The sequence below is a fragment of the Prionailurus bengalensis genome, chromosome B4, assembly GCF_016509475.1.
Source record: "Prionailurus bengalensis isolate Pbe53 chromosome B4, Fcat_Pben_1.1_paternal_pri, whole genome shotgun sequence".
NCBI classification, from domain to species: domain Eukaryota; kingdom Metazoa; phylum Chordata; class Mammalia; order Carnivora; family Felidae; genus Prionailurus; species Prionailurus bengalensis.
In genome coordinates this window covers 76,111,052-76,138,694 of record NC_057358.1, presented here as the reverse complement: position 1 = coordinate 76,138,694, position 27,643 = coordinate 76,111,052, and the positions used below count along the sequence as shown (strand labels likewise).

General features: G+C 38.0%; 1 protein-coding gene across 2 annotated transcripts in view; it reads right to left on the bottom strand.

Moving 5' to 3' along the window:
• Positions 1–27,643, bottom strand: part of SPATS2 (spermatogenesis associated serine rich 2) — a 152,131-nt gene that overhangs the window by 73,123 nt on the left and 51,365 nt on the right. For both annotated transcript variants that reach the window (XM_043563796.1, XM_043563797.1), the window contains one exon: positions 5,981–6,246. In XM_043563796.1, coding sequence (XP_043419731.1) covers positions 5,981–6,005 — 25 coding nt within the window. In that variant the 5' untranslated portion in view covers positions 6,006–6,246. The remainder of the gene's footprint in view (positions 1–5,980; positions 6,247–27,643) is intronic.

Here is a 27,643-nt window from a genome sequence, read left to right as displayed (position 1 = left end):
TAGAGAACTCAGCTGGAAATGAATAAAAATAACTCATTGCTTTGTTAGCCTGAAGCTGGAGTCTTGGTTGAGTGAGTGGTAAATAAGTACGATAGTTAACAGGGAAATCCTGGAAAAAAACACAGAAAAGCTAGATTAGCTCTTTACACATTCCTAGCTAAATGAGAAACTACGCACATGCACAGGGAAACCCAGGAGGCCAGTGGAAAGTAAAAGTGAAAACAAACTTAAGAACTGCCTGAACTTGGAACATCCTCCTCAACCCATATGGTTCAGTCAGCAGAGGATCAGAGCTTATGCATTTGAGATGTTTAGCAAAACCTCATTCCAAATCACTGGCTGACCAATAAACACTGCAGATGCAGGGACAACCCCTATATAAATATATAAAATATTTATATATTTTATATATTTAAATATATAAATATATTTTATAAATATATAAAATATATAAATATATTTTAATATATAAAATATATTTATATATATAATTTATATATATTTATTTAAATATAAAAAATAAAAATTAGAATAAAAAAAATGTGCAGATACATTTGTGACTGTACACATGGGACAGGCAGAGAGGTAGATGCCTCAATTTATGTCTAAGCTAATTATTTTTAAAATACCCTCAAGAATATAAAGAATCCAGAGTTAATACATTACCTTAACTATCCACTTAAAAAAAAAAAAAGCTAAGGGGCATGTGAGTGGCTCAGTTGGTTGAGCGTCCAGCTTCAGGTCAGATCATGATCTCACAGTTTGTGAGTTCGAGCCTTGCATTGGACTCTGCGCTGACACCTCAGAGCCCGGAGCCTGCTTTGCATTGTGTCTCCCTCTCTCTCTGCCCCTCCCCCACTCACGCTGGCTAGCTCTCTCTCTCTCTCAAAAAAAAAAAAAAGTAAATAAACATTAAAAAAAAAAAGGCTAAAAGAGGGGCACCTGGGTGGACTCCATTGGTTAAGCGACCAACTTTGGCTCAGGTCATGATCTCACAGTTCGTGAGTTCAAGCCCCACATCAGGCTCTGCTGTCAGCACGGAGCCCACTTCGAACCCTCTGTCCCCCTCTCTCTCTGCCCCTCTCCCACATTCTCTCTTTCTCTCTCTCTCTCTCTCTCTCTCTCTCTCTCAGAAATAAACATTAAAAAAAATTTTTACTCTTTAAAAGAGATTATTAAGAAAACAGAAAGACAAGACCACAGGCTGGGAGAATATATTCAAAAATCATGTACCTGATAAAGAACTTGTATCCATAATATATAACTCTTACAACACAATAATAGTATGACCAACAACTCAACGAAAAAGTGAGTAATGAATTTGGACAGACATTTCACCAGAAAGATAACACAATAGCTAATAATCACATGAAATGATAGTCAACATCATTAATCACTAAGGAAACCCAAATCAAAACCATAACGAGATACCATTCCACACCCAGTAAAATAGCTATAATAAAAAAGACTGACCATACCAAGTGTTGGCAAGGATATGGTACATCTGAAATCCATATATATTTTTGGTGGGACTGTAAATGGTATGAGCCATTTCGGAAAACAGTTTGGGCACTTTTCTTTGAAAATTACACATTTTTACTCTTAGGTACATCTCCATGAGAAATGTAAACATATGCCTATATAAAGACTTGTGAGCAAAATGTTCAAATTTATAATTATTTATAATAGCTAAAACCAGAAATAATCCAAATGAATAATCAACGGCTGAATGGATAAACAAAATGTGATATAATCTGTGATATTGTAATATAATCGGAAATAAGTATTTTTATCTTCATCCCCAGCTCGTGGCTAGAGCTCCTAAAACCTTTGTAATTTCCTAGGCAATAAAGGTGCTAGGACCATCTTTTGTTCTAATATTTGGTCTTTGACTTCAACTCCTGACACAGAACTCCTAATTCCCTTGGAATTTCCTGGGTGATAGAAGTGTCTTTTATTCTGTTTTTATTATATTTTTTTTAAAGAGAATTGTTCTGGGTTTTTTACGTTTTTGTTTTTAATTTTTTATTTTTAGAAGGGGAGAGCACACATGCGAGCAGGGCAGAGGGGCAGAGGGAGAATGAAAGAGAGAATCCCAAGCAGGCTCCACACCTGCTCAGAGCCCAATGCAGGGCCCAATCCCACGACCCTGGGATCATAACCTGAGCCAAAACCAAGAGTCGGACGCTCAACTGACTGAGCCATCCAGGCGCCCCAGGGCCATCTTTTACTTTAATGAAGCAACTTTGGTAGGTTCCTGAATAGCTTCGGTATGGGACTGGTCACCAGAAAGATCAATGATTAGAAGCTTGGAACTTTCAGCCTCACACACTTTACTCCAGGAGCGAAGCAGAGCTAGAGCTAGAGTTAATAATCATGCACAGGTGATAAAGCCTCCATTAAAATCCCTAAAGTATGGTGATTTCAGGAGCTTCTGGGTTGGGGAACACATCCATGTGCCGGGAGAGGGGCACACCCCAACTTCACAGGGACAGAAAAACTCCTGTGTTTGGGAACTTTCCAAGACCCCACCTATGTAGCTCTTCACCTGGCTTTTCATCTGGCTGTTCATCTGTATCTTTTATCATATCCTCTGCCATCTAATAAACCAGTGAATATAAGTGTTTCCTGGATTCTGTGAGCTACTGAACCTGAGGAGTCGTGAAAACTGCTCATTTGCAGCCAGGTTGGACCAAAGTGTCAGTAACGTGGGGACCTTCTTGCCATTGGCATCTGAAGTAAGGGAATCTTGTGGGACTGAGGCCTTAACCTGTGGGATCAAACACTAACTCCTGGTAGGTGGTACCAGAACTTAATCGAATTGTAGGACATCTGCTAGTATCAGAGAATTGGTCAGTGTGGGAAAAACACCGATCATCTGGTTACAAAAGTGTTATGAGTAGCAGACTGTAAAAGAAAAAAGTTTTTCCTTTTCATAACTTTAATATTACTTAGTAGTAAAAAGGAACAAACTACTGATATAGTCAACAACTGATGAAACTCAAAAACACTACACTAGGTAAAAGAAGGTAGACACAAAACTATATTGTATTAATTTGTTTATATGAATGAAATCTATAGAAAAAGTAAAACTCAAGAGACAAAGTAGATCAGTGTTTGCCTGGAACTGGGGTTGGGAGCAAGAACTGATTGTAAGCAGGTAATAAAGAACTTTCTGGGGTTAGAAAAATATTTTACAACAGGATTGTAGTGATAGCTGCAAAGCTGCATAAATTTACTGAAAAATAATCAAATTGCACATTTATAAAAGGTGATTTTTATGGTATTTAAATTATACCTCAATAAAACTGTTTTGATAAGGGCTTGGATGTTGCAGACTGTCAAATCACCATAAGTTTCTAGACACTCTCCATTTCTAAATATTTCTCCAATGCGCAGAGAGATATCAGTCCGTACTCTGAGAAGCACTGATCTAACTGATTTCTGCCAGGATGGCTAAAAGGATCAATAGTTGTAAGTGAAATTGACCTTAATTTAATTTAAGCCATTCCAAGTTTAACTCCACTAAATATTTCATTAAATAAGAAATTTACATGTATCACTGACAAAAGGAAAATGTTTTCATTCCACAATAGACCATGTTTCCATAACTCATTATAAAATGACACTTTGTGGAGCGCCTGGGTGGCTCAGTCGGTTAAGTGTCTGACACCTGATTTCAGCTCAGGTCATGATCTCACGGTTCATGAGTTTGAGCCCTGTGTCAAGCTCTGCACTGACAGTGCAGAGCTTGCTTGGGATTCTCTCTCTTACGCCCCCTCTGTCCCTCCCCCCACCAAGAACAAATAAACTTTAAAAAATAATAAATAAAATGACTCTTTGTAAATGAGTATCACTAGAAAACAAAAACTACCATATTAGCTCTCTTTTTGATGTTTTAAAAGCTAAGTTTATAGAGTCAGTATAATTATTTGGACTAACAAAGCCCACAACAATCAAATTTTAAATATATAAATGAATACATGAAATAAAATTATATAAATATTTTGTACTTTTTTTATTCAAATAGATTATACATACAGATTTACTTCAGAGAAAGTCCTAACAACAAATAAGCTTTCTTTTGTTTCCAACTAAGTTTTAATTCAGGCTACGTTCAATCAAAATTTGTTAGCACTTAATACCTACGATATGGTCAAAAATCTAAATTCATTTTATAGTAACTAGATAGCAATTACAAAAAAGCAATGAATCTTTCTTCCAGTTCTGGAAAAACACAGACATGAATTAAACAAAGACTCTAGTTTTAACAAGGTCAAAGCAATCTGCTGAAGTTAACTTTTTAAGGAAAAATTAAATGCTAAACTTTTTAGAAGAAATTGTTTTATTTTAAAGTCTAGAGTCCTATTTTTACTATTGTATTTCTCATTTGTCGGAGGAAAACAGATACTCCATGTTTCCAGCATAACTAGGAAGAAAGCAAACTGAATCATGATGATTAAGAAGAAACAAACTTTGATTATAAAAACTTTTCAGTGGATAATCTCATTACGTAAAACAGTTCAGTTTCTTTAGTAATCTAACCATTCCTTAGAACTCAGATTTCCTTTATATAGATTTACTATACAATGAAACTACACAAGCAGCTCTGGTACATTATTTTCTTAGAATTAGGTTTTTGAACTACCAGGTCAAAATTAAGTTTAAAAGCATTTCCTTCACAGGGGTGCCTGGGTGGCTCAGTCAGTCGGTTAAGCATCTGACTTCAGCTTAAGTCACAATCTCACAGTTCGTAGGTTCAAGCCCCATGTCAGGCTCTGTGCTGACAACTCAGAGCTGGAACCTACTTCGGATTCTGTGTCTCCCTCTCTCTCTGCCCTTCCCCTGCTCTGTCTCTCAAAAATAAATAAACCCATTAAAATAAATAAAATTAAAAAATAAAAGCATTTCCTTCATATTCAACACATGACACTTGAATCTATAGCTTTGTTTTGAATTAAAGAACATTAAATTTAAAATTGGGGCGCCTGGATGGCTCAGTTGGTTAAGCATCCGACTTCAGCTCAGGTCATGATCTCACAGTTCTTGGGTTCGAGCCCCACATGGGGCTCTGTTCTGACAGCTCGGAGCCTGGAGCCTGTTTCAGATTCTGTGTCTCCCTCTCTCTCTCTGTCCCTCTCCTGTTCATGCTCTGTCTCTGTCTCAAAAATAAAAAATAAACAGTAAAAAAAATTTTTTTTAATAAATAAATAAATTTAAAATTAAATTGAATGAGGCGGAAAAAAGCCAGGATAGCTACGGTCATTCTTTTAACAAATATATTCCAGTTATGTATAATAAATAGTTCTAGTGCTATTGTTAAATTTGTTCCTTTGCATTTTTCCAGCTCTTCTAAAAAAGTTGAAAAAGTGATTTTATGGAGTCTCTATTGTCTTTCCCCTTCTCATAACTATTCTTGGTATTTCTTGATTCTCTGGATCTTATATTTTACTTTAGACAAGAAGCTAGAGTAATAATCCTGGAAGGAAAGCTAAAGAAGGAATCTAAAACTGGAAGCACTTACTCTTGCTTCATTTCCTGTCTCCAATGAAAGAATCAACTCATCAGATATAGAATATCCTGCAGTAAGTTATCTCCCACCATGCCCCCTAACATGTGTTCATACTCCAGAGAGTGCATTTCCTAGACGCAGTTGGCTTTCTGGCAAATATATCCCAATTTAATATAAAAGTAGAAAAGCAATTGTTATATGAGTTAATTCCCAAACTAGTAACACACAAAACTATACTCTAATATTTACAAATACTTAAAGAGACAACAGATTAAGTTGTGAATGTTGTATACTCTTCTAAAATTAACGGCAGTCAAGACAAGGAGATAAGTTATACCTATCAGTAGTATTGCATTGGGTGAGGGAAAATATGACCATTCAAAACACATTAAGAGAACCTTTTAAAAATATATATACCATTATTTCATAACTATGCTTTTAACAATTTATGCCCACATATAATCTTACCCTTCTGGTTTTGTTTCCTAGACATTGTGATTTCTTTGATCTCAAAAAATATAGATGAAAAATATCCTTTTGCCTTGTCTGGGTTCTGACTGTAGTTCTCTCTGATTTAAAAGTAGGCAATGGAAGTCTGTAGTTGGAGATGATAAATACTAAATCCTGGTTATCTGAAATTCTGCTCACTAGCTGTTGATCTCCTTTCCTTCTCTTCTATCAACTTGTCAGGAAATATCATCGCAGACATTCATGTCTCTTTTTCCAGGGAGGTTCTGGAGGGAAAACACACAAACACATTCACTGTTACAGTAACAGCCATCTGTACAAAATTTCTAACCGATACCACAGAATTTAGTTTGTATTTTTTCTAAAGAAAACTGGCTATTAAAAGTATTCTAGGAGCGCTTAGGTGGCTCAGTTGGTAAAGCATCTGACTCTTGGTTTCAGCTCAGTTCATGATCTCACAGTTCATGAGTTCAAGCCCCGCATTAGGCTCTGTGCTGAAATCGTGGAGCCTGCTTGGGATTCTGTCTCCCTCTCACTTTACCCTTAACCCTGCTCACTTTCTACTCGTTCTCTCAAAAATAAACATTAAAAAAAAAAAAAAAAGAATAGTACTCTAGAAAGAATGTAGCCATAAAAAGCAATATTTTAGTCTGTGAGAAACTTTAATCTTGGAGAAAGAGACAAACCAAAAAACAGACTCTTAACTACAGAAAACAAACTGATGGTTACCAGAGGGGAGGTGGGCATGGATAGGTGAAATAGGGGATGGGGATTAAGGAGCGCGCTTGTCATGAGCACTGGATGATGTATGGAATTGTTGAATCACTATATTGTACACTTGAAACTAATACAACACTGTATGTTAACTATACTGGAATTAAAGAAAAAGAAACTCTAATCTTAGAATCAGAACATCTCCTTAGTTCAGGAAAAAAAGTTGTCTTACTCTTATCTTTTGTATCTATCTCAAAAGTCTTATCCTCATCTCTGCTTCACAAACTAAAATATTATCTCTTGTCACTCCCTAAGACCTTTCTTATCACCTACTCTTCCTGCCCAAATCAAGGATCTTTTTCTGCCTCTAGGATTTCCTCTATCTAACTTCTCTTCAGGCATCCCAGCTCAAATACAGCTGCAAGAAAACTGGGGAAGGGGGTGGGTGAATGGGGAAAGAACAAAGCAATTTTAATAAAAACTGAAACATCAAAATTTGGATTTTTGCACATAGTGCAAGAAGCTTCTATAAGTTGTGAAGATACAAAATGCTATTTTCTTCTGTATTACTTAACTTTAAAAAATACACGCCTAAGATTTCGGGGTAAAGAAAGCATGATGAGGATCCAAGAACTCTTACACCTAGACACATGATAGGAAAAACATTTTACATAATGCAACCCAAGAAGGAAATGAGAGCAACCCTCTGTGAAATACTCTCCAATGTGGAAGGAGGAAAAGGAAGGAATAAGTAGACAGCTGTGGTAAAGTTTTAAAAAATCCACCAAAAGTAAGAGCCTCTGTGGACACAGAGAACAGGTTAGTGGTTACCTGCGGCAGAGGGGGTGGGAAAATGTGTGAAGGGGGTCAAGAGGTACAAATTTCTAGTTAAAAGATGAATAAGTCACAGGGAAGTAACATACAGCAAGATGACTAGTTCATACCATATTCCATATTTGAAAGTAGCTAGAAGAGTGGATCTTGAAAGTTCTTATCACAAGAAGAAAATTTTCGTACAGTGACAGATATTAACTGGACTAATTGTGGTGATCAATTTGCAATATATACAAGTACTGCGTTATTAGACTGTACACCTACAACTAGTATGTCATGTCACTTACATCCCAAGAGTAAGATTCTCTACAAACCACTATAGGACTTGAGGAAAGATAGGGGGAACCTCAGGAGCTTACTATCTTTCAGAGAATTGAGTCAAATTGGGAGAATCAGTCAAAGCCTGTGAAAGTACGTGGAATTTACCACTGGATAGAGTGGGCCTGAGAGAAAACATTTTATGAGATTTTAGAAGAAAGAACAGAATTTAGATCTACTGCAAAGGATTAAACTCTTCAATGGCAAGCTCTTCTTTACCCTCATGTCCTCAGCCTAAAGAAAAGAGGATGAAAGCAAAAGTCAACAACTAACTGTAGCTGATGAGCAGGGTTTGGTGGGGATAGGTACCAAATAAGGTGGGAAACATATCAAAGATATTTTCATCCGTACTCTGTAATTACAAACGAAAATTGTGAACACAGCTGTCCACATAAAACATAAAGAAGATAAAAAAAAAAAACACAGTAACTATAAAATCTATAACAAAAGAGATAACAAGAGAGAGGAAATTACCATGCAGCAGAGGAAGAAACAAATCAGGGAAACAATATAACCCCCCAAAACCAAAAGTGGATTCTCCCTTGAATACTAAGTTGAATACTTCAAGAAATGGGATTCAATAAAATAAGAGCTAGAAAATAAATGATAAAAATAGAATGAGGGGTCTGGATGGCTCAGTTGGTTAAGTGTCTGACTTCGGCTCAGGTCACGATTTCACCGTTCATGGGTTCGAGCCCCACGTCAGGCTCTGTGCTGACGGGTCAGTCTGGAGCCTACTTTGGATTCTGTGTCTCGCTGTCTCTCTGCCCCTCCCCTGCTCATGCTCTGTCTCTCAAAAATAAATAAACATTGAAAAAAAATTTTTTTAAAAAAAGAATGAAAGAAAGTAGATTGCAAAACTAAAGAAAAACTAAAAATCAAAACAACACCATTATAGATCCAATAAGAAGTCAGAAACAGCAAGAAACAGAATAGTACAGATGAAAATCGGGGCGCCTGGCTGGTTTAGTCACAAGAACATGTGACTCCTGATCTCAGGGTCATGAGTTTGAGCCCCATGTTGGCTACAGGGATTCCTTAAATAAAACTTTCAAAAGTACAGATGAAAATAGAAAAAATGGAATGGAGCAAAGCCTTAAGAAGAAAAAAGAGATTGCAACTAGAAAACAATGTTAGAGGGGCTCCTGGGTGGCTCAGTTGGTTAAGCATCCGACTTCAGCTCAGGCAGGTCATGATCTCATGGTTCACGAGTTTGAGCCCTGTGTCGGGCTCTCTGCTGACAGTTCAGAGCCTGGAGCCTGCTTCAGATTTTGTGTCTTCCTCTCTCTCTGACCCTCCTCCACTCATGCTCTGTCTCTGTCTCTGTCTCTCTCAAAAATAAATAAATATTTAAAAATTAAAAAAAAAAAAAAGAAAAGAATATTAGAGCACTAAAATGACCCAATCTAAGGATAATTAGGATCAATACAGGGACTCAGAAAATAAAGAACTCAATAAAGGAAACAAAAAAGCATTTACAGATAATATGCAAGAAAATTCCATTGAAATAAGGGATCTGAATCTGTTCACTCTCCGTCTCCAATCTACCAGAAGAAATCCCATCTTTTCTACCTTTAAAATACATCACAATTGGAGCACCTGTGTGCTCAGTCAGTTAAACATCCGACTCTTGATTTCGGCTCAAGTCATGACCTCATGGTTTGTGAGTTCAAGCCCCACGTTGGGCTGATAGCATGGAGCCTGCTTGGGATTCTCTCTCTCTTCCTTTCTCTCTGCCTCTCCCCTGATCAGGCTCTCTCTCTCAAATAGTTAAATTTAAAAATAAAATACACCAGAATTGAACCATTTCTCACTACCTCTCCTGCTATACCCTCATCTAAGCCACAATCATTTCTCCCCTACATTGCTATCATCAGGACTGTAACAGTCTCTTAACTGGCATCCCGAGTCTTCTATCATGCCACTCTCCAGCTTCCATTTCACTTTAGCTGCTTTTAAAATTTAACACAAACTGTGTCTCAAATCTGCTGCTCAAAGCCCTCCAGCTGCTCCCCATTTCATTCAAAGTAAAAATCAGAGTCCTTACAGTGAGTAGCCTAAAAGGTCTTATCTGCTCTAGTACCCTGTCCCAATCCTCTCTTTATCTCTCTGACATAATTTCCTACTATTCTCTCCCTCCAGTACTCCATCTAGCCATACTGGCCTCTTTGTTGCCCCTTTTATATCCTAGATATGTTCTCACCTTCAGGCCCTTGAGGTTCTCCCTGTGTCAGGAATGTTCATCCCTAGATACCTATCTACATGAAATAGTTCCTCACCTCCTTCAGGTCTTTTCTCAAATGCTACCTTCTCCGTGGTTATTCATGAAAACTTACTGAACTTGGGGTAAGAAAAGTGAGAGTCCATGGCATTACTGCCTAAGGCTGTTCCCATTACCCCCACATCAGTGGGAAAGTAGTTCTACCAAGGTGGGGAAAGCCATAAAAACTAGCAGCTTCGGGGCGCCTGGGTGGCGCAGTCGGTTAAGCGTCCGACTTCAGCCAGGTCACGATCTCGCAGTCCGTGAGTTCGAGCCCCGCGTCAGGCTCTGGGCTGATGGCTCGGAGCCTGGAGCCTGTTTCCGATTCTGTGTCTCCCTCTCTCTCTGCCCCTCCCCCGTTCATGCTCTGTCTCTCTCTGTCCCAAAAATAAATAAACGTTGAAAAAAAAATTAAAAAAAAAAACCAAAAAACAAAAAACTAGCACCTTCACTCACAGAGAGGGCTGACTCGATTTGAGTCAAAGCACAGAACTCCACGCCCATCAGCATTGTCAGTAACAATGTATATTCTTGGTGGCAAAGGGCCGAAGGATGCTGTCTTGGTTGGTACAAGCAATGGGCCAGCAGACTAGACAGAATTTAAAAGGGAAATCTGGAAACAAGACTATAAAGGATAAGTGCTCACATAGCCACACTAGAGAGACTAGAGAGGACCTACTAGGAGCCTGTACACACAGGAAGAAGAAACAGGAGAGGGCTCAGTGGAAAGTAAAAGTCTGAGCAGATTTTAAAAGGAGCTCCCCAACACACACAAAGATCTACTGGCACAGAGTGGTAGCCCTACTAGCTCACATGTGTTTAGCACAATCTTTGACAAATGGTTAACCGACCACTAAGCCATATGGATATAGGTGTGATTCCAGGAAAACACTCTTAAAAAAAATAAAAACAAAACAAAACAAAAACAACCCGAGCAGATATTACCAGCCACACACTGGGAAGAAACATTCCACAGATTTAGTCCTGACGATAAAACAAAAAAAAAACTCTCAAAGGAAAAAACAAACCAGAATCCAAAGTTGCTACAATATATTACGTAAAATGTCTAGTTTCAACAAAAATTTATGAGACATGTAAAGATGCAGGAAAGTATGACCCAAACTGAAGAGGAAAATAAAACCTCTCATGGAAATGAAAATGTCCCTAAGTAGGACCAAATGCAAACTAAACAAAATCTTCCAACTACTTTAAAGAACTAAAGAAAAATATGAAGACAATGTCCCAAGCAAACAGGAAATATCAATAAAAAGACTGAATCATAAAAAAGAAACAAATAGAAACTCTTAGAGATGAACACTGGAGTATAAGGGGGGGAAAAATCAGAAAACTTGATATCTAATCTGAAAAGAAAAGAATAAAGAAAATCAAAGCCCAGAGACCTATGGAACAACATCGAGTATAATATACACAACTTAGGAGTTCCAGAATTGGAGAGAAAGGACAGAAATAAGGACCAAAAACAATGCAAACTGATATATTTTTAAAAATTAATCTACAGGGGCACCTGGGTGGCGCAGTCGGTTAAGCGTCCGACTTCAGCCAGGTCACGATCTCGCGGTCCGTGAGTTCGAGCCCCGCGTCGGGCTCTGGGCTGATGGCTCAGAGCCTGGAGCCTGTTTCCGATTCTGTGTCTCCCTCTCTCTCTGCCCCTCGCCCGTTCATGCTCTGTATCTCTCTGTCCCAAAAATAAATAAACGTTGGGAAAAAAAATTTAAAAAATAAAAAATAAAAAATAAAAAAATAAAATAAAATAAAAATTAATCTACAGACTCAAGAAGCTCAATGAACTACAACTACAATAAACACAGAGTTCCATACCTAGATATATAGTAAAACTGATGAAAGCCCAAAACAGAAAATCTTGAAAGAAGCAAGAAAAAACAAACTCATCATTTACCAGGAAACAACAATATAACTAGTTACTGATTTCTCATCAGAAACAAGGAAAGTCAGAAGACAGTGAGTGAAATGACATATTCAAAATGCTGAAAGAAAAAACGGTCAAGCAATAATTCTATATCTAGCAAAACCATCTTTTAAAAGTAAAGGTGGGCAATCAAGAATGAAATCTTGCCATTTACAACAACGCGCATGGAACTAGAGTGTATTTATTATGCTAAAGCAAAATAAGTCAGAGAAAGACAAATCATATGATTTCACTCATATAGGGAATTTAAGAAACAAAATGGATAAATATAGGGGAAGGGAAGCAAAAATTAGATAAAAACAGAGAGGAGACAAACCATAAGAGACTCCTAAATACAAAGAACAAACTGAGGGTTGCTGGCGAGGTGTTGGGTGGGGGGATGGGCTAAATGGGCGATGGGCATTAAGAATGACACTTGTTGAGATGAGCACTGGGTGTTACATGTAAGTAATGAATCACTAAATTCTATTCCTGAAATCATTATTACACTATATGTTAACTTGGATTTTAAATAAATAAATAAATAAATAAATAAATAAATAAATAAATAAATAAATAAAAATAAAGTGAAGGTGGGAAGGGGTGCCTTGGGTGGCTCAGTCAGTTAAGTGTTAAGTGTCTGACTTCAGGTCAGGTCATGATCTCACAGTTTGTGGGTTCGAGCCCTGAGTAGGGCTCTGAGCTGATAACTCAGAGGCTGGACCTGCCTCTCTCCGCCCCTCCCCAACTTGTGTGCATGCTTACACCCTCTCCCTCTCTCTCAAAAGTAAATAAACACTTTTTAAAAATAAAAAAATAAAAGTGAAGCAAATGAGCACAAGAACAGGCAAAAACTATCTGGTGATAGCAATCAGAATAATGGTTACTTCTGGAGGGAGGGTGTCCCTTTGAGAACAAACATGAGGGAACTTTCTGAGAGGGCAAATGTTCTAGATCTTGATCCAGGTTGTCTTCACATGGGTGCATACATATGTAAAAATTCATTGGGCTTTATTTACTCTTAAGATTTGTGTATTTTACCATACATGAAACTCAAGAATCTAAAATTTCTCTTCTATAAAAACTAGAAGAAAAAAGCCAAAGAAAAAACCGACTGAGCCACCCAGGCGCCCTGGAATACCATATTATATAATTAAAGTTTGAAATGTGGAGAAACTAGTAAAGAAAATTTTTAAATATTAAATCTGGATGTTTATATTAATTTGCTACTTCTTATCAGATAGTAAAGCAAATTCAAAATGGTCAGTCTTGGGGAGCTTGGGTGGCTCAGTCGGTTAAGCGACTGATTTTGGCTCAGGTCATGAATCTCGCTGGTCGTGAGTTCAAGCCCCATGTCAGGCTCTGTGCTAACAGCTCAGAGCCTGGAGCCTGCTTCAGATTCTGTGTCTCCCTCTCTCTCTGTTCCTCCCCCGCTCACACACACTCTCTCTCTCTCTCTCTCAAAAATAAACATTAAAAAAGAATTCAAAATGGTCAGTCTTGGATTAGTTATCTTTGTGAGCTATAGCTTAAAGCTAAGAAAAGCAATGAACCAGATTTCATATTCAGTTAGCTTTGATCTTAAAGAAGTACATTGTCACAGACCACACCCCTAGTACCAGCTACACAAGCATATACTACTGGTTTGTAGGCATTCTGTACAGTTCAGTGACTTCTCGAGGTGGAGACAAAGGACGAGAATGGACATGTACAGTTTTAGAACCTATTACTTTGACTTATTGTTAACTGTTATATTTATTTTTCATTTCAAAGCACAACAAAACAGGGCATAAGGTTTTCATATTTATCAGACTGGGAACATGGGTTAAAAAAAGAGATGAGAAAAAGAAAAAGAAAGTACCATAGAGGTTACCAAAAACTAAGGGGAAGAAGAAAAAGAAGAGTTATTGTTTAATGGGTACAAAGTTTTTATAAGGGATGATGAAATGGTTTGCGGATAGTGGTGATAGTTACACAACACTGCAAATGAATTTAATGCCACTGACTTGCACACTTATGAGTGGTTAAAATATTTCTAATTTTAGAAATAGACTTTAAACAGCCAAAACATCTTGAAAAAGAAAAACAATAACTTCCTGACTTCAAAACATATTACAAAGCTATGGTATTCAAAACAGTAGTAATGGGGGGGGGGGGCGCTCCTGGGTGGCTTAGTCAGTTAAGCATCCGTCTTTTGATTTTGGCTCAGGTCATGATCTCATGGTTCGTGAGTTCCAGCCCCAAGTCAGGCTCTGCACTGGCAGCGTGGAACTTGCTTAGGATTCTCTCTCCCTCCATCTCTCAAAATAAATAAATAAAACATTTTTAAAAAGTAGCATTGACAAAAAGAGACTTAGACCAAAGGAACTGAATAGAAAGCCCAGAAATAAACTCTCTTATATATGGTCAAATGATTTGTAACAAGGTACTAAAATCATTCACTGGGGAAAGGACACTCTCTTCAACAAATAGTGATGGGAAAACTGGATATCTGCATACAAAAGAGTGAAATTGAGCCCTTACTATACACCATATTAACAAAAATTAACTCAGATGCATTAAAGAGTTAAACATAAGACCTCAACTCCTGGAAGAAAAAAAAACACAGAGGAGGGGCACCTGGGTGGCTCAGTCGGTTGAGGATCCAACTTCAGCTCAGGTCATGTTCTCACAGCTCATGAGTTTGAGCCCCGCGTTGGTCTCTGTGCTGACAGCTCAGAGCCTGGAGCCTGCTTCAGATTCTCTTTCTCTTTCTTTCTCTCTCTCTCTCTCTCTCTGTCTCCTCTCTGCCCCTCCCCTGCTCGCACTCTGTCTCTCAAAAATAAAAAAACATTAGAAAAATTTTTTTAAAAAACAGAGGAAACACTTCATGATATTGGATTTGGCAATGATTTTCTGTATATGACATCCAAAGCACACACACACACACAAAAGCAAAAACAGACAAATGGAACTACATCAAACTTAAAAACTGTATGTCAAAGTAAATAATCAACAGAGTTAAAAGGCAACCTAAGGAATGGGAGAAAATATTTGCAAATCATATATTTGATAAGCAGTTAATTTCCAGAATTTTTTTTAAGATTTATTTTATTTTTAGAGAAAAAGCACATGCACACACCATGGGAGCGAGGGGCAGAGGGAGAGAAAGAATCTACAGCAGGCTCCATGCTCAGCACAGAGCCCAACGTGGGGCTTGATCCCATGACCATGTGATCATGACCTGAGCTGAAATCAAGAATCAAATGTTCAACTAAGGTGCCCACAGGATATATTTTAAAAACTCCTACAACAAGAACAAAAAACAAGTAACCCAATTTAAAAATGGGCAAAGGACTTGAACAGACATTTCTCCAAAGAATAAACAAATGGCCAACAAGGATATGAAAAGATACTTAACATCACTCATCATTAGAGAACTACAAATCAAAACCACAATATCATCTCACACCAGCAGAATGGCTGCTACCAAAACAAATAAAACAAACGAGAAAATCAGTGTTGGCAAAGATGTGGAGAAACTGGAACACTTGTTCACTATTGGTGTGAATGTAAAATGGTGCAGTCACTATAGAAACAGAATGGAGGTTCCTCAAAAAATTAAAAACAGAGATGCCTGGGTGGCTCAATTGATTAAGTGTCCAACCTTGGGTCAGGTCATGATCTCACAGTTCGTGGGTTCGACCCCCACATCAGGCTCTGTGCTGATGGCTCAGAGCCTGGAGACTGCTTCAGATTCTGTGTATCCCTCTCTCTCTGCCCCTCCCCAGCTCATGCTCTATCTCTCTCTCTCTCTCAAAAATGAGTAAACATTTTTTAAAAAGTTTTTTAATTAAAAAAAATTAAAAACAACTATCATTATCATCCAGCAGTACCACCTCTGGGTATACATCCAAAAGGACTGAAAGCAGGGTATCAAAGAGATATTTGCACACCCATGTTCATTACAGCACTATTCAGAACAGCCAAGAGGTGGAAGCAATCCAAATGTCCATCAATGGATGAATAAACAAAATGTGGCATACGCACACAATGCATTATTACTCAGCCTTTAAAGAGAAGGAAATCCTGTCATATGCCACAACACGGATGACTGAGGACATTATGCTAAATGTCAGTCACAAAAAAAGACAAATATTGTATGATTCCACTTATACAAGGTATCTAAAATAGTCAAATTCATAGAAACAGAAAACAGAATGGTGGTTGCCAAGGGAAAGAAAGAAAGGCAAATGAGATATTGTTGTTTAGTAGGTATAGTTTCAGTTTTGCAAGATGAAAAATTTCTGGAGACATGTTGCACAACTATGAAAGTACACTTAACAGTACTATTCTGTATATTTAAAAATGGTGAAGGGGTGCCTGGGTGGCTCAGTCGGTTTAGTGTCTGACTGGCTCAGGTCATGATCTCATGGTTTGTGGGTTCGAGTCCTGCATCAGGCTCTGTGCTGACAGTTCAGAGCCTGGAGATTGCTTCAGATTCTGTGTCTGTCTGTCTGTCTCTTTCTCTCTCTGCCCCTCCCCTGCTTGTGCTCTGTCTCTCTCTCTCTCAAAAATAAATAAATGTTAAAAATTTTTTAAATTTTTTAAAAATTTAGAAATAAAAAATAAAGTTGTAAAAACGGTTAAGATGGGGGCACCTGGGTGGCTCAGTTGGTTAAGCGTCCGACCGTGGCTTAAGCAATGATCTTGCAGTTCGTGAGTTCAAGCCCCGCATTGGGCTTTGTGCTGACAGCTCAGAGCCTGGAGCCTGCTTCAGATTCTGTGTCTCCCTCTCTCTCTGCCTCTCCCCCACTCATACTCTGTCTCTCTCTCTCTCTCAAAAATAAACAAACATTAAAAATAATAGTAACTAAAAATGGTTAAGATAGTTAAATTTTAGGGGTGCCTGGGTGGCTCAGTCAGTTGGGCCTCCAACTCTTGATCTTGGCTCAGGTCATGATCTCATGGTTGGTGGGATCAAGCCCAACGCTGGGTTCAGCACTGACAGCACAGAGCCTGCTTGGGATTCTCTCCCTTTCTGCCCCTCCCCACTTTGTGTGTGTGTGTGTGTGTGTGTGTGTGTGTGTGCGCGCGCGCGCGCGCGCTCTCTCTCAAATAAATAAACTTAAAGAAAAGATGGTAAATTCTATATTATTTCTTTATAATTAAAAATAAAATTTTTCAAAAATTTCAGAAATATAGTGATTTGGAAAAAGACAGATGAGAAATGTTAAACATGTGGCTTAGCATAATTGATCACCACTAGTGGAAAACCAAACCAAAGTACATGCTCTACTAATGAGATGGAGTATATCATTAATACAGCAGTGTAGCAGTGGGTAAGTGAAGTGTCTAAAGCCAGACTGCCTGGGTTTCTAACCTAGCTCCACCACTTCCTAGCTGAATGACTTCAAGCAAGCTACTTACTTTCTTTATGTCTCACTTTCTTCATCTGTAAGATGCAAATAATGCTAGCATCTTCCTCACAGGGCTGTTATATGGTGTAAATGAGTTCACACAGATGTAGCACTAAAACAATGCCTAATACTTAACTGAAAACCACTCAATAAACATTGGTGGATATTCACTGCAACAAAAGATGTGTCCCCTAAAACTAAAAGATGCCACGAATCATGGCTTATACAAGTTACTTAACAAGTAAGTGGGAACTTTACTAATATCATGGGTTACTAGCACCAGGTCATAATTACAGGTATAGTCAGAGCCTCAGAATGGTAACTCCATTAAATTTGGATGATGTGCAATTAGGAAACTGGAATGATCTGAAGCATTCTAAAGATAGAGTGAGTATAATTTTCAAGTCTTGGGGTACATAACTTCTCACACTGGCAAGCATCACAAGGACTAACAAAGGATTAACTGGACTATACATGAAGGTATTTATATAGTTAGTTTAAATTTAAAATACAAATTGTTACAAAATCTATCCACAAACAAAACCAGGGGGAAAGGGAAGGACAGGTAAGGAGGGAAGAAAATATAAAAAAACTAAATCCTCATCTTCCATAATAGGATTGCCCCCAAAAGACTGAAAAGTTAGCATAACCATATTATTCAGAAATACGGAAGTTAATACCAGAAGAAATGCTAATGACTATCCATGGAAAGCCAGAATTGGAAATGGGCTGCAGGGAGAGGTAGGGACTGTTTTTTTTTTTTAATTATTATTATAAACTTTGTGATATTATTTGACTTTTTAATATCATGTGTGTATATATTTAGATTAAAAAATATTTTAACCTGTTTTTTTCTCTCCCATAACCTATTTTACACAAATTAAAACTACTGAACACCAATTTTTACCCTCAGACCAGCAAATACCCAAAACGATTATATATACTGGTAGTAAAGCCATAAAAAACAGGCCCCTTCATGTCTAAGAAGGTAAATTTACACAATACCTACAGAAAACAAGACAGTAATTACCAAAATTAAAAATGCATACACAATTTGACCCAGCAAGACAATTTCTAGGAATTTACCCTACAACCATATTTGCAAATGTGTGAACTGATGTGATAATCAAGGTTATCCAATGCAATATTATTTATGATAGCAAGATATTGGAGACAATCTAATTGTCCAAAAATAGGACACTAGTTTCATGAATTATGGTTCATCCATACAATGAGACACTATGCAAATGTTTATGAATAAAACATACTGACTTAGTAAAATATATTGTTAAATGAATGTGATGGAAAAGATTATATTTATACTGTACATAAATACTATATATCTGGAAGTTATCGATAAACAAGAAACTTCCAATGGTGACAAATTCATTGAGTAATGGAAACTGAAAAAGACAGCAGAGGATGCTGGGTGGGTAGTTCAATCAGTTGAGCTTCCAACACATCATTTCAGCTCAGGTCACAATCCCAGGGTTGTGGGATTAAGCCCCAAATCAGGTTCCACACTGGGAATGGAGCCTGCTTGGGATTCTCTCCCTCTCTCTCCCTCTGCCCCTCTCCCCTGCTCTTGTGCTTCAGTCTCTCTCTCTAAAAAGAAAAGAAAAAGAAAGCAAACTAGGATAAGAAAGACTTTTCAATCTACCTTTTAATATTTTGACAATGTAACTACATAAACATCTGCTTGAAAATTTTCAATACTTTTTTAATTTTTTATTTTATTTATTTATTTTTTTTTTTTTAACGTTTATTTATTTTTGAGACAGAGCATGAACGGGGGAGGGTCAGAGAGAGGGAGACACAGAATCCGAAACAGGCTCCAGGCTCCGAGCTGTCAGCACAGAGCCCGACGCGGGGCTCGAACTCACAGACCGTGAGATCGTGACCCGAGCCGAAGTCGGCCGCTCAACGGACTGAGCCACCCAGGCACCCCAATACTTTTTTTAAAAGACTCCTTTCCAGTAAATTAAATCAAAGCCGAAAACCCTCAGTTGAATCTAAATAATATTTATTACAACTCAGTAACCCAATCAATAGGTTCAAGAAATGTATCAATAAGGACCTACAGACACTAACTGTCTAGACCTGCAGAGTAATAACCAAAAACAAGAAAATGGGAAGTTCCAAACAAAAACTTTTTTCCTGATTTTTAAAGGACTGCAAGAAAGTAACCAAGAGTTTTTATTCCACAATATCATCAGTTTGCCAATAAATATCATTCTCATTAGGTTTATAAATGAATATGAAAAAGGAGAGAGATGCATATTAATGTGCTGATATATTCTAAAAAACAATTAGGAACAAAGATGATATACTTAATGATGTCAAAAAAGTGAAGGTGATGGCAGAAAAACAGACACTCAGATCAACGGAACAGAATAGAGTACCCAGAAATGAACCTACAAACGTATGGCCAACTTTGACAAAGCAGGAAAGACAGTCTCTTCAGCACATGGTGCTGGGAAAACTGGGCAGCAACATGCAGAAAAATGAACCTGGACCACTTTCTTACACTGTACACAAAAATAAACTCAAAATGGATGAAAGACCTAAATGTAAGACAGGAAGCCATCAAAATCCTTGAGGAGAAAGCAGGCAAAAACCTCTTTGACCTTGGCCACAGCAACTTCTTACTCAAAATGTCTCTGGAGGCAAGGGAAACAAAAGCAAAAATGAACTACTGGGTCCTCATCAAAATAAAAACCTTCTGCACAGTGAAGGAAACAATCAACAAAACTAAAAGGCAACCAATGGAATGGGAGAAGGTATCTGCAAACGATATATCAGATAAAAGGTTAATATCCAAAATCTATACAGAACTTATCAAACTCAACACCCAAAAAACAAATAATCCAGTGAAGAAATGGGCAAAAGACATGAATAGACACTTCTCCAAAGAAGACATCCAGATGGCCAACTGACATATTAAAAATGCTCAACATCACTCATCATCAGGGAAATACAAATCAACACCACAATGAGATACCACCTCACACCTGTCAGAATGGCTAACATTAACTACTCAGGCAACAACAGATGTTGGCAAGGATGCAAAGAAAGAGGATCTCTTTTGCACTGCTGGTGGGAATGCAAACTGGTGCAGCCACTCTGGAAAACAGTATGGAGGTTCCTCGAAAACTTAAAAATAGAACTACCCTACAACCCGGCAATTGCACTACTAGGTATTTATCCGAGGGATACAGGGATGCTGTTTTGAAGGGGCACATGCACCCCAATGTTTATAGCAGAACTATCAACAATAGCCAAAGTACTGAAAGAGCCCAAATGTCCACAGACAGATGAATGGATAAAGAAGATGTGGTTTGTGTGTGTAGGGGTGTGTGTGTGTGTGTGTGTGTGTGTGTGTGTGTGTATACCCACACACCCCTACACACAAAGGAGTATTACTCGGCAATCAAAAAGAATGAAATCTTGCCATTTGCAATTATGTGGATGGAACTAAAGGGTATTGTGCTAAGTGAAATCAGAGAAAGACAAGTATCGTATGATTTCACTCATATGTGGACTTTAAGATACAAAACAGATGAGGGCGCCTGGGTGGCTCAGTCGGTTGAGCATCTGACTTCGGCTCAGGTCATGATCTCGCGGTCCGTGAGTTCGAGCCCTGCATCCGGCTCTGTGCTGACAGCTCAGAGCCTGGAGCCTGCTTCAGATTCTGTCTCTCTCTCTCTCTGCCCTTCCCCCGCTCATGCTCTGTCTCTCTCTCTCTCTCTCTCTCTCTGTCAAAAATAAATAAACATTAAAAAAAATTAAAAGATACAAAACAGATGAACATAAGGGAAGGGAAGCAAAAATAATATAAAAACAGGGACAGGCACAAAACATAAGAGACTCTTAAATATGGAGAACAAACAGAGGGTTGCTGGAGGGGTCATGGGAGGGGGGATGGGCTAAATGGGTAAGGGGCATTAAGGAATCTACTCCTGAAATCATTGTTGCACTATATGCTAACTAACTTGGATGCAAATTTAAAAAATAAATAAAATGGTAAAATAAATTATTTTTAAAAAGTGATGGTGAGTATAAGTCTTTTTTTTTAATTTTTTTTTAATGTTTATTCACTTTTGAGAGAGAGAGAGAGAGAGAGAGAGAGAGACAGAGCATGAGCAGGGGAGGGGCACAGAGAGGGAGACACAGAATCCGAAGCAGGCTCCAGGCTCTGAGCTGTCAGCACAGAGCCCTACACAGGGCTCGAACCCACAAACCGCGAGATCATGACCTGAGCTGAAGTCAGACACTTAACCGACTGAACTGTCCAGGTGCCCCCAAATCTGTTTTCTTAATAAATGTCTTTACTCATTGGCACTTTCTAATCAATACGCCACTCTAATTAAAAACTTTCCCATTATTATAAGGCCTAACCACCATAAGTTTTCTTTTGGAAAATGAAATTTTCGTTTACAAAAACCAGTAAATTATGAAAAGCCATTTTTTTAATGTTTATTTATTTTTGAGAGAAAGAGAGCGGGGGAGGGGCAGAGAGAGAGGGAGACACAATCAGAAGCAGACTCTAGGCTCTGAGCTGTCAGCACAGAGCCCAAGGAGGGTCTTGAACCCAAACTGTAAGATCATGACCTGAGCCAAAGTCAGACGCTTAATAAACTGAGTCACCAGTGCTCGCTTCGGCAGCACATATACTAAAATTGGAACTGAGTCACCAAGGTGCCCCAAGAAAAACAGTAAATTCTTTTTTAAAAATTTTTTAATGTTTATTTATTTTTGAGAGAGAGAGACAGACGGAGTGAGAGAGGAGGAGGGGCAGAGAGGGAGACACAGAATCCAAAGCAGGCTCCAGGCTCTCAGCTGTCAGTACAGAGCCTGAAGTGGGCTTGACTCAGAAACCGCGAGGTCATGACCTGAGCTGAAGTCAGACGCTTAACCGACTGAGCCACCCAGGCGTCTCAAAATCGGTAAATTCTTTAAAAATAAATAAATAAATAGGGGTGTCTGGGTGACTCAGTTGGTTAAGTGTCTGACTTCAGCTCAGGTCATGATCTCACGGTTTCTGAGTTAGAGCCCTGCGTCAGGCTCTGTGCTGACAGCTCTGTCTGCTTCAGATTGTGTCTCCCTCCCTCCCTCCCTCCCTCTCTCTCTCTCTCTCTCTGCCCTTCCCCCACTCATGCTCTCTCTCTGTCTCAAAAATAAACAAACACCAAAATCATAAACAAACAAACAAACAAACAAACAAATATCTCGATTTGGAACAACACAGAATTGGATATTGGAACAAAACAGGATTTCTGGAAATTTATTTTAAGTTTATTTATTTAAGTAATCCCTACACCCAATGTGGGGCTTGAACTCACAACTCCGAGATCAAGAGTCGCATGCTCTTCCAACTGAGCCAGCCAGGCACCCCAAATTTCTGGAAATTTAAAATGCATTCTAGGGGCGCCTGGGTAGCTCAGTCGGTTAGGCATCCAACTTCGGCTCAGGTCATGATCTCACAGTTTGTGAGTTTGAGCCCCACATAGGGCTCTGTGCTGATAGCTCAGAGCCTGGAGCCTGCTTCAGATTCTGTGTCTCCCTCTCTCTCTGCCCCTCCCCTGCTCGTGCTCTGTCTGTGTGTGTCTCTCTCTGTCAAAAATAAATAAACATTAAAAATAAATTTAAAATAAAATAAAATGCATTCTAAGTGCAAAATCAGAAACCATGTGATACCACAACTTTTCTTTACTACTATTAAAAGACACAGGACCCTCCAAATTGCTTAACATTAGTCATCAGTGGCAGCTGTAAGTGTGGGAGTACAGGGAACTCAAAAGGAGCAGAGTAGGAATACATATGTGTTTATCTCTTCCCATTTCACTGCTGGCTGGGTGGTTAGAGTTGTCTGTACCCTTTTCCTCATGCAGGTGGCTGTAACCCAAACCCAATCAAGCCAAATTATCCTCAGCTGTGTAAATTCTTCAATAATAGTTTTAAACAATACTGATCACTTCATCCTCACACCCCTACACACGGAAATTCCATTCCTTCCGTCTCCCCAAAGCACAGATGTGCAAGCGGCTCAAGGGAATGGAGGCAACTATTAGGCAAAAACAAAACAAGGCAATTAAGAGCAACTTTATTCACTGATTTTAATCCTTAAAAGGAGATTCCATGCATACAGAAACAAGGATTTCTAATACCCCAACTTAAAAACTATATTAACTGATCAATTAATAAGTATTTAACGTGAATTATTATGTGCCCATACTTGAGATAAAAATTATGAAAGATGGACTATTGGGGCACCTGGGTGGATCAGTCAGTTAAGCATCCGACTTCAGCTCAGGTCATGATCTCACAGTTTGTGGGTTCGAGGCCCACATCAGGCTCTGTGCTGACAGCTCAGAGCCTGAAGCCTACTTCAGATTCTGTGTCTCCCTCTCTCTCTGCCCCTCCCCTGCTCATGCTCTGTCTCTCTTTCTCTCTCTCTCAAACATAAAAAAATTAAAGAAAAAAAACCATAAACAACAAAAAAAGACAGACTGCGGTGCCTGGGTGGCTCAGTCGGTTGAGCATCCGACTTCAGCTCAGGTCATGATCTCAGTTTGTGGGTTCGAGCCCGCATTGGGCTCTGTGCTGACAGCTTGCTCAGAGCCTGCAGCCTGCTTCAGATTCTGTGTCTCCTTCTCTCTCTCTGCCCCTCCCCCGCTCATGCTCTCTCTCAAAAATAAATATTAAAAAAAAAAAGATGGACTATTATTCATCTTTTTTATTCTTAAAAAGGAAGGAAATTTGACACATGCTACAACATGCATAAGCCTTGCATTACAGTAAGTGAAATAAGTCAGCACAAAGAAACAAATATTGTGTGATTCTACTTACATAATATAAAATACTTAGATCAGTCAAATTCAAAGAAAGAAGAATGATAGTTGTGGGGTGAGTATAATGGGGAATTAGTGCTTAATGGGTACAGTTTCAGTCGGAGATGATAAAGTTCTGGAGATGGATGGTGATGAGGGTTGCACAACAATGTGAATGTCCTTAATGTCACTGAAATATACATTTTAAAATGGTTAATATGGCCAATTTTATGTTATATGTATTTTACCATAATTTTTTAAAATGTTACTGCAATAAGAAAAAATATTATCAGAGAAAAAATTGGTTTCTTGACCCAGCCAATAATCTCTAGAAATACTGGTAAAGGAAAAAAACTAAAGTACAAACACCGTTAGGAATTTAAAAAAAGAATCAGTATAGATCTCACAAACATTAAAAATGTAAGGCAAAAATACATACAATCTCATGTGAATACATTTGAAAATTCAGGTAACAAATTTTTTTTAAGGTTTTTGAGTAATCTCTACACCCAACATGGGGCTTGAAATCATGACCCCAAGGATCAAGAGCTGCATGTTCTACCGACTGAGCCAGCCTGGCGTCCCAGGTAACAAATTTCTTGAAAACCAGACAGATACATGCAAAAACAGAAAATCTAAATAGTCCTATAACTCAAAGTATTGAGATCCTAATTTAAAATACTCTCATACGGAAAAAAATCTCATCTCTCATCCACTGCTGGTAGGAGTGTAAACTGGTATAACTTCTTTGAAATACAGGCATTATTTTGTAAAGTAAAACATTTATCAACCCTATGATCCAGAAATTACATTCCAAAGTACCAAGAGAAATTCTTGCTCATGATACACCAGTAAACATGTGGAATTCACAACAGTAAGAAATAGAAACAGCCCACATGTCATCAATGGAAGAGTGAATAAATTTTGATGTATTCGCTAAATGAAGTAAGTCAATTAAAACTATGCAACAATATGGACATTAAAATTTTTTTAAAGAAAATCAATTCCCAGATTATATACAGCATGACTTTTTTAAAAAATTCAAATATAATCAACACGAGACAATATATTAGTAAGACACACATATATCTGATAAAATGACTGCAAAGACAGCACAAAGAGTAAAAAAACAAAAAAATTAGAACAGTATTTACCTTGAAAAGCAAGAGGACATTAGAAAGAAGAACATGTACAATATTATGAACATTCAATGTTAAACTTCTTAGGTTAAATGGTGGGGTTTTTTTTTTAATTTATTTATTTACTTAGAGAGAGAGAGGGAATGGGGGAGAGGCAGAGAAAGGGAGGGAGAGAGAGAGAGGATCCCAAGTAGGCCCACACTATCAGCACAGAGTCTGAAGCGGGGCTCCAACCCATGAACCATGAGATCATGACCTGAGCCAAAGTCAAGAGTTAGAGCTCAACTGACCAAGCCACCCAGGTGCCCCTACAATATTTTCAATAACCAAATACACACATAAACAAAATGATACAAATAAATACTAATAAAGTTTCTTAATTTAAAAGGCCACTGGGGAAATGAAGCCACTGATTCTCACATATTGTTAAAGTATAAAAATCCATTTTGTAAAATCTACCAAGGCTAAACATGAGCATACCCTATGACCAGATGTCCCACTCATAAATGTATGCTCAACAAAAAAAATGCATGTATAAATGCACCAAAGACATGTACAAAAATGTTTAAAGCAGCATTATTTGTAACAGACCCAAACCAGAAACAAACTTAAACATACATCAATGACACACATCAATGAGAGAATGGATAAATTATAATGTAGTCACAAAGTAGAACACTATATACCACAATGAAAAAGAACAAGCTACTGATATAACATGGATCAATTTCAAAAGCCATGCTAAGCAAAAAAAGTCAGATACAAAAGAGTACATGCTCTAGGATTCCATTTATATGAAGTTCATAAATGAGCAAAACTTCTAATATAGTGACAGAGGTCAGAAGAGTGATAGGAAAGAAATAGTAGTGGGAAAGAAACTGGTACTGTTTTATCATCATGATCTGAGTGATGGTTATATGGGTGTGTTCACTGTGTAAAAATTTAAGTTATACCCTTAAAGACTTTGCAGTTTGCTTTATATTACACATAGAAGTTTAACAAAAAGAAAAGAAAAAAAGGCATCCTTTTACCTCTTAACATGACAAGTCAACTGATACTCTCCATCTCCTTTACAATGTACTAATACCCCTGGTTGAACACTGGTACATCTCTGCTCCCACTATACCACACCAAATCTGATCTGTTTCCAAACCTACTTAATGTCAGTTTTGCCATAACTACAATTACATAATTATAATGAAATATTAAATACATTAACAAACTATGAATATTGAAAAAGTCGCTGTGAAAACTAAATTGAAGGTTCTGGAAGACTGATATAAATCGTTTGAAAAACTATCAAATTGGGGCGCCTGGGTGGCTCAGTCGGTTAAGCGGCCGACTTCGGCTCAGGTCATGATCTCGCGGTCCGTGAGTTCGAGCCCCGCGTCGGGCCCTGTGCTGACAGCTCAGAGCCTGGAGCCTGTTTCAGACTCTGTGTCTCCCTCTCGCTGACCCTCCCCTGTTCATGCTCTGTCTCTGTCTCAAAAATAAATAAAACGTTAAAAAAAAAAGAAAAACTATCAAATTAAGTGTGGATGAGACATATAAATAAGCTTGGAGAAAAATTAAAAATCTAGGAGGAGCCTATACTCATTGCTTCAAATCTCTAAGAATTCTCACTTCACATAGAAAAACTGTAATTGGAAGCTGCAAGCAATGCATCACAAGGTGTCATTAATGTCAAAAGGATGAAGAACTCTTACCAGCAGACTGATACTTAACACATCAAAAAATTGGTGTACATTTGTTTGTTTTAAGCTAAAATAAAATGCTTATGATATGTATGTATCATTTTTATTTCCTGCTTTAACCAACTTTTTCAAATAACAGTACACTATAGAAGATCAGATAGTGATGGATAAGAGGACTTCTATAATAAAAAAAAAGTGCACAGATAACTTTGGGCAAACTACTACTACTACCTATTATTACATAAAGCAAAAATATTAACTATCAACAAGTCTACTTATTAAAATGGCAAAAAGAAAAATCTAATTGACCAAAGCTGGGACTACTGTTTTTAAAATATGCCTCTGCTGCTATATTAGCTATTATCATTAATCAAAAGGCCAGCATGGTTAATATAATGGAAGTCTTAGAAAAAAATGGCTGCTGAAAAGACCACCAGGGGCCCAAGAATCAAGGTCTGAGTATTACTGAACTGGAAAACAATGTTCTGAGTTCTCTTGATAGGAGAAATAGATAAGATGCTTTTGTTAAAACTTGCCTTGAAAGTTGT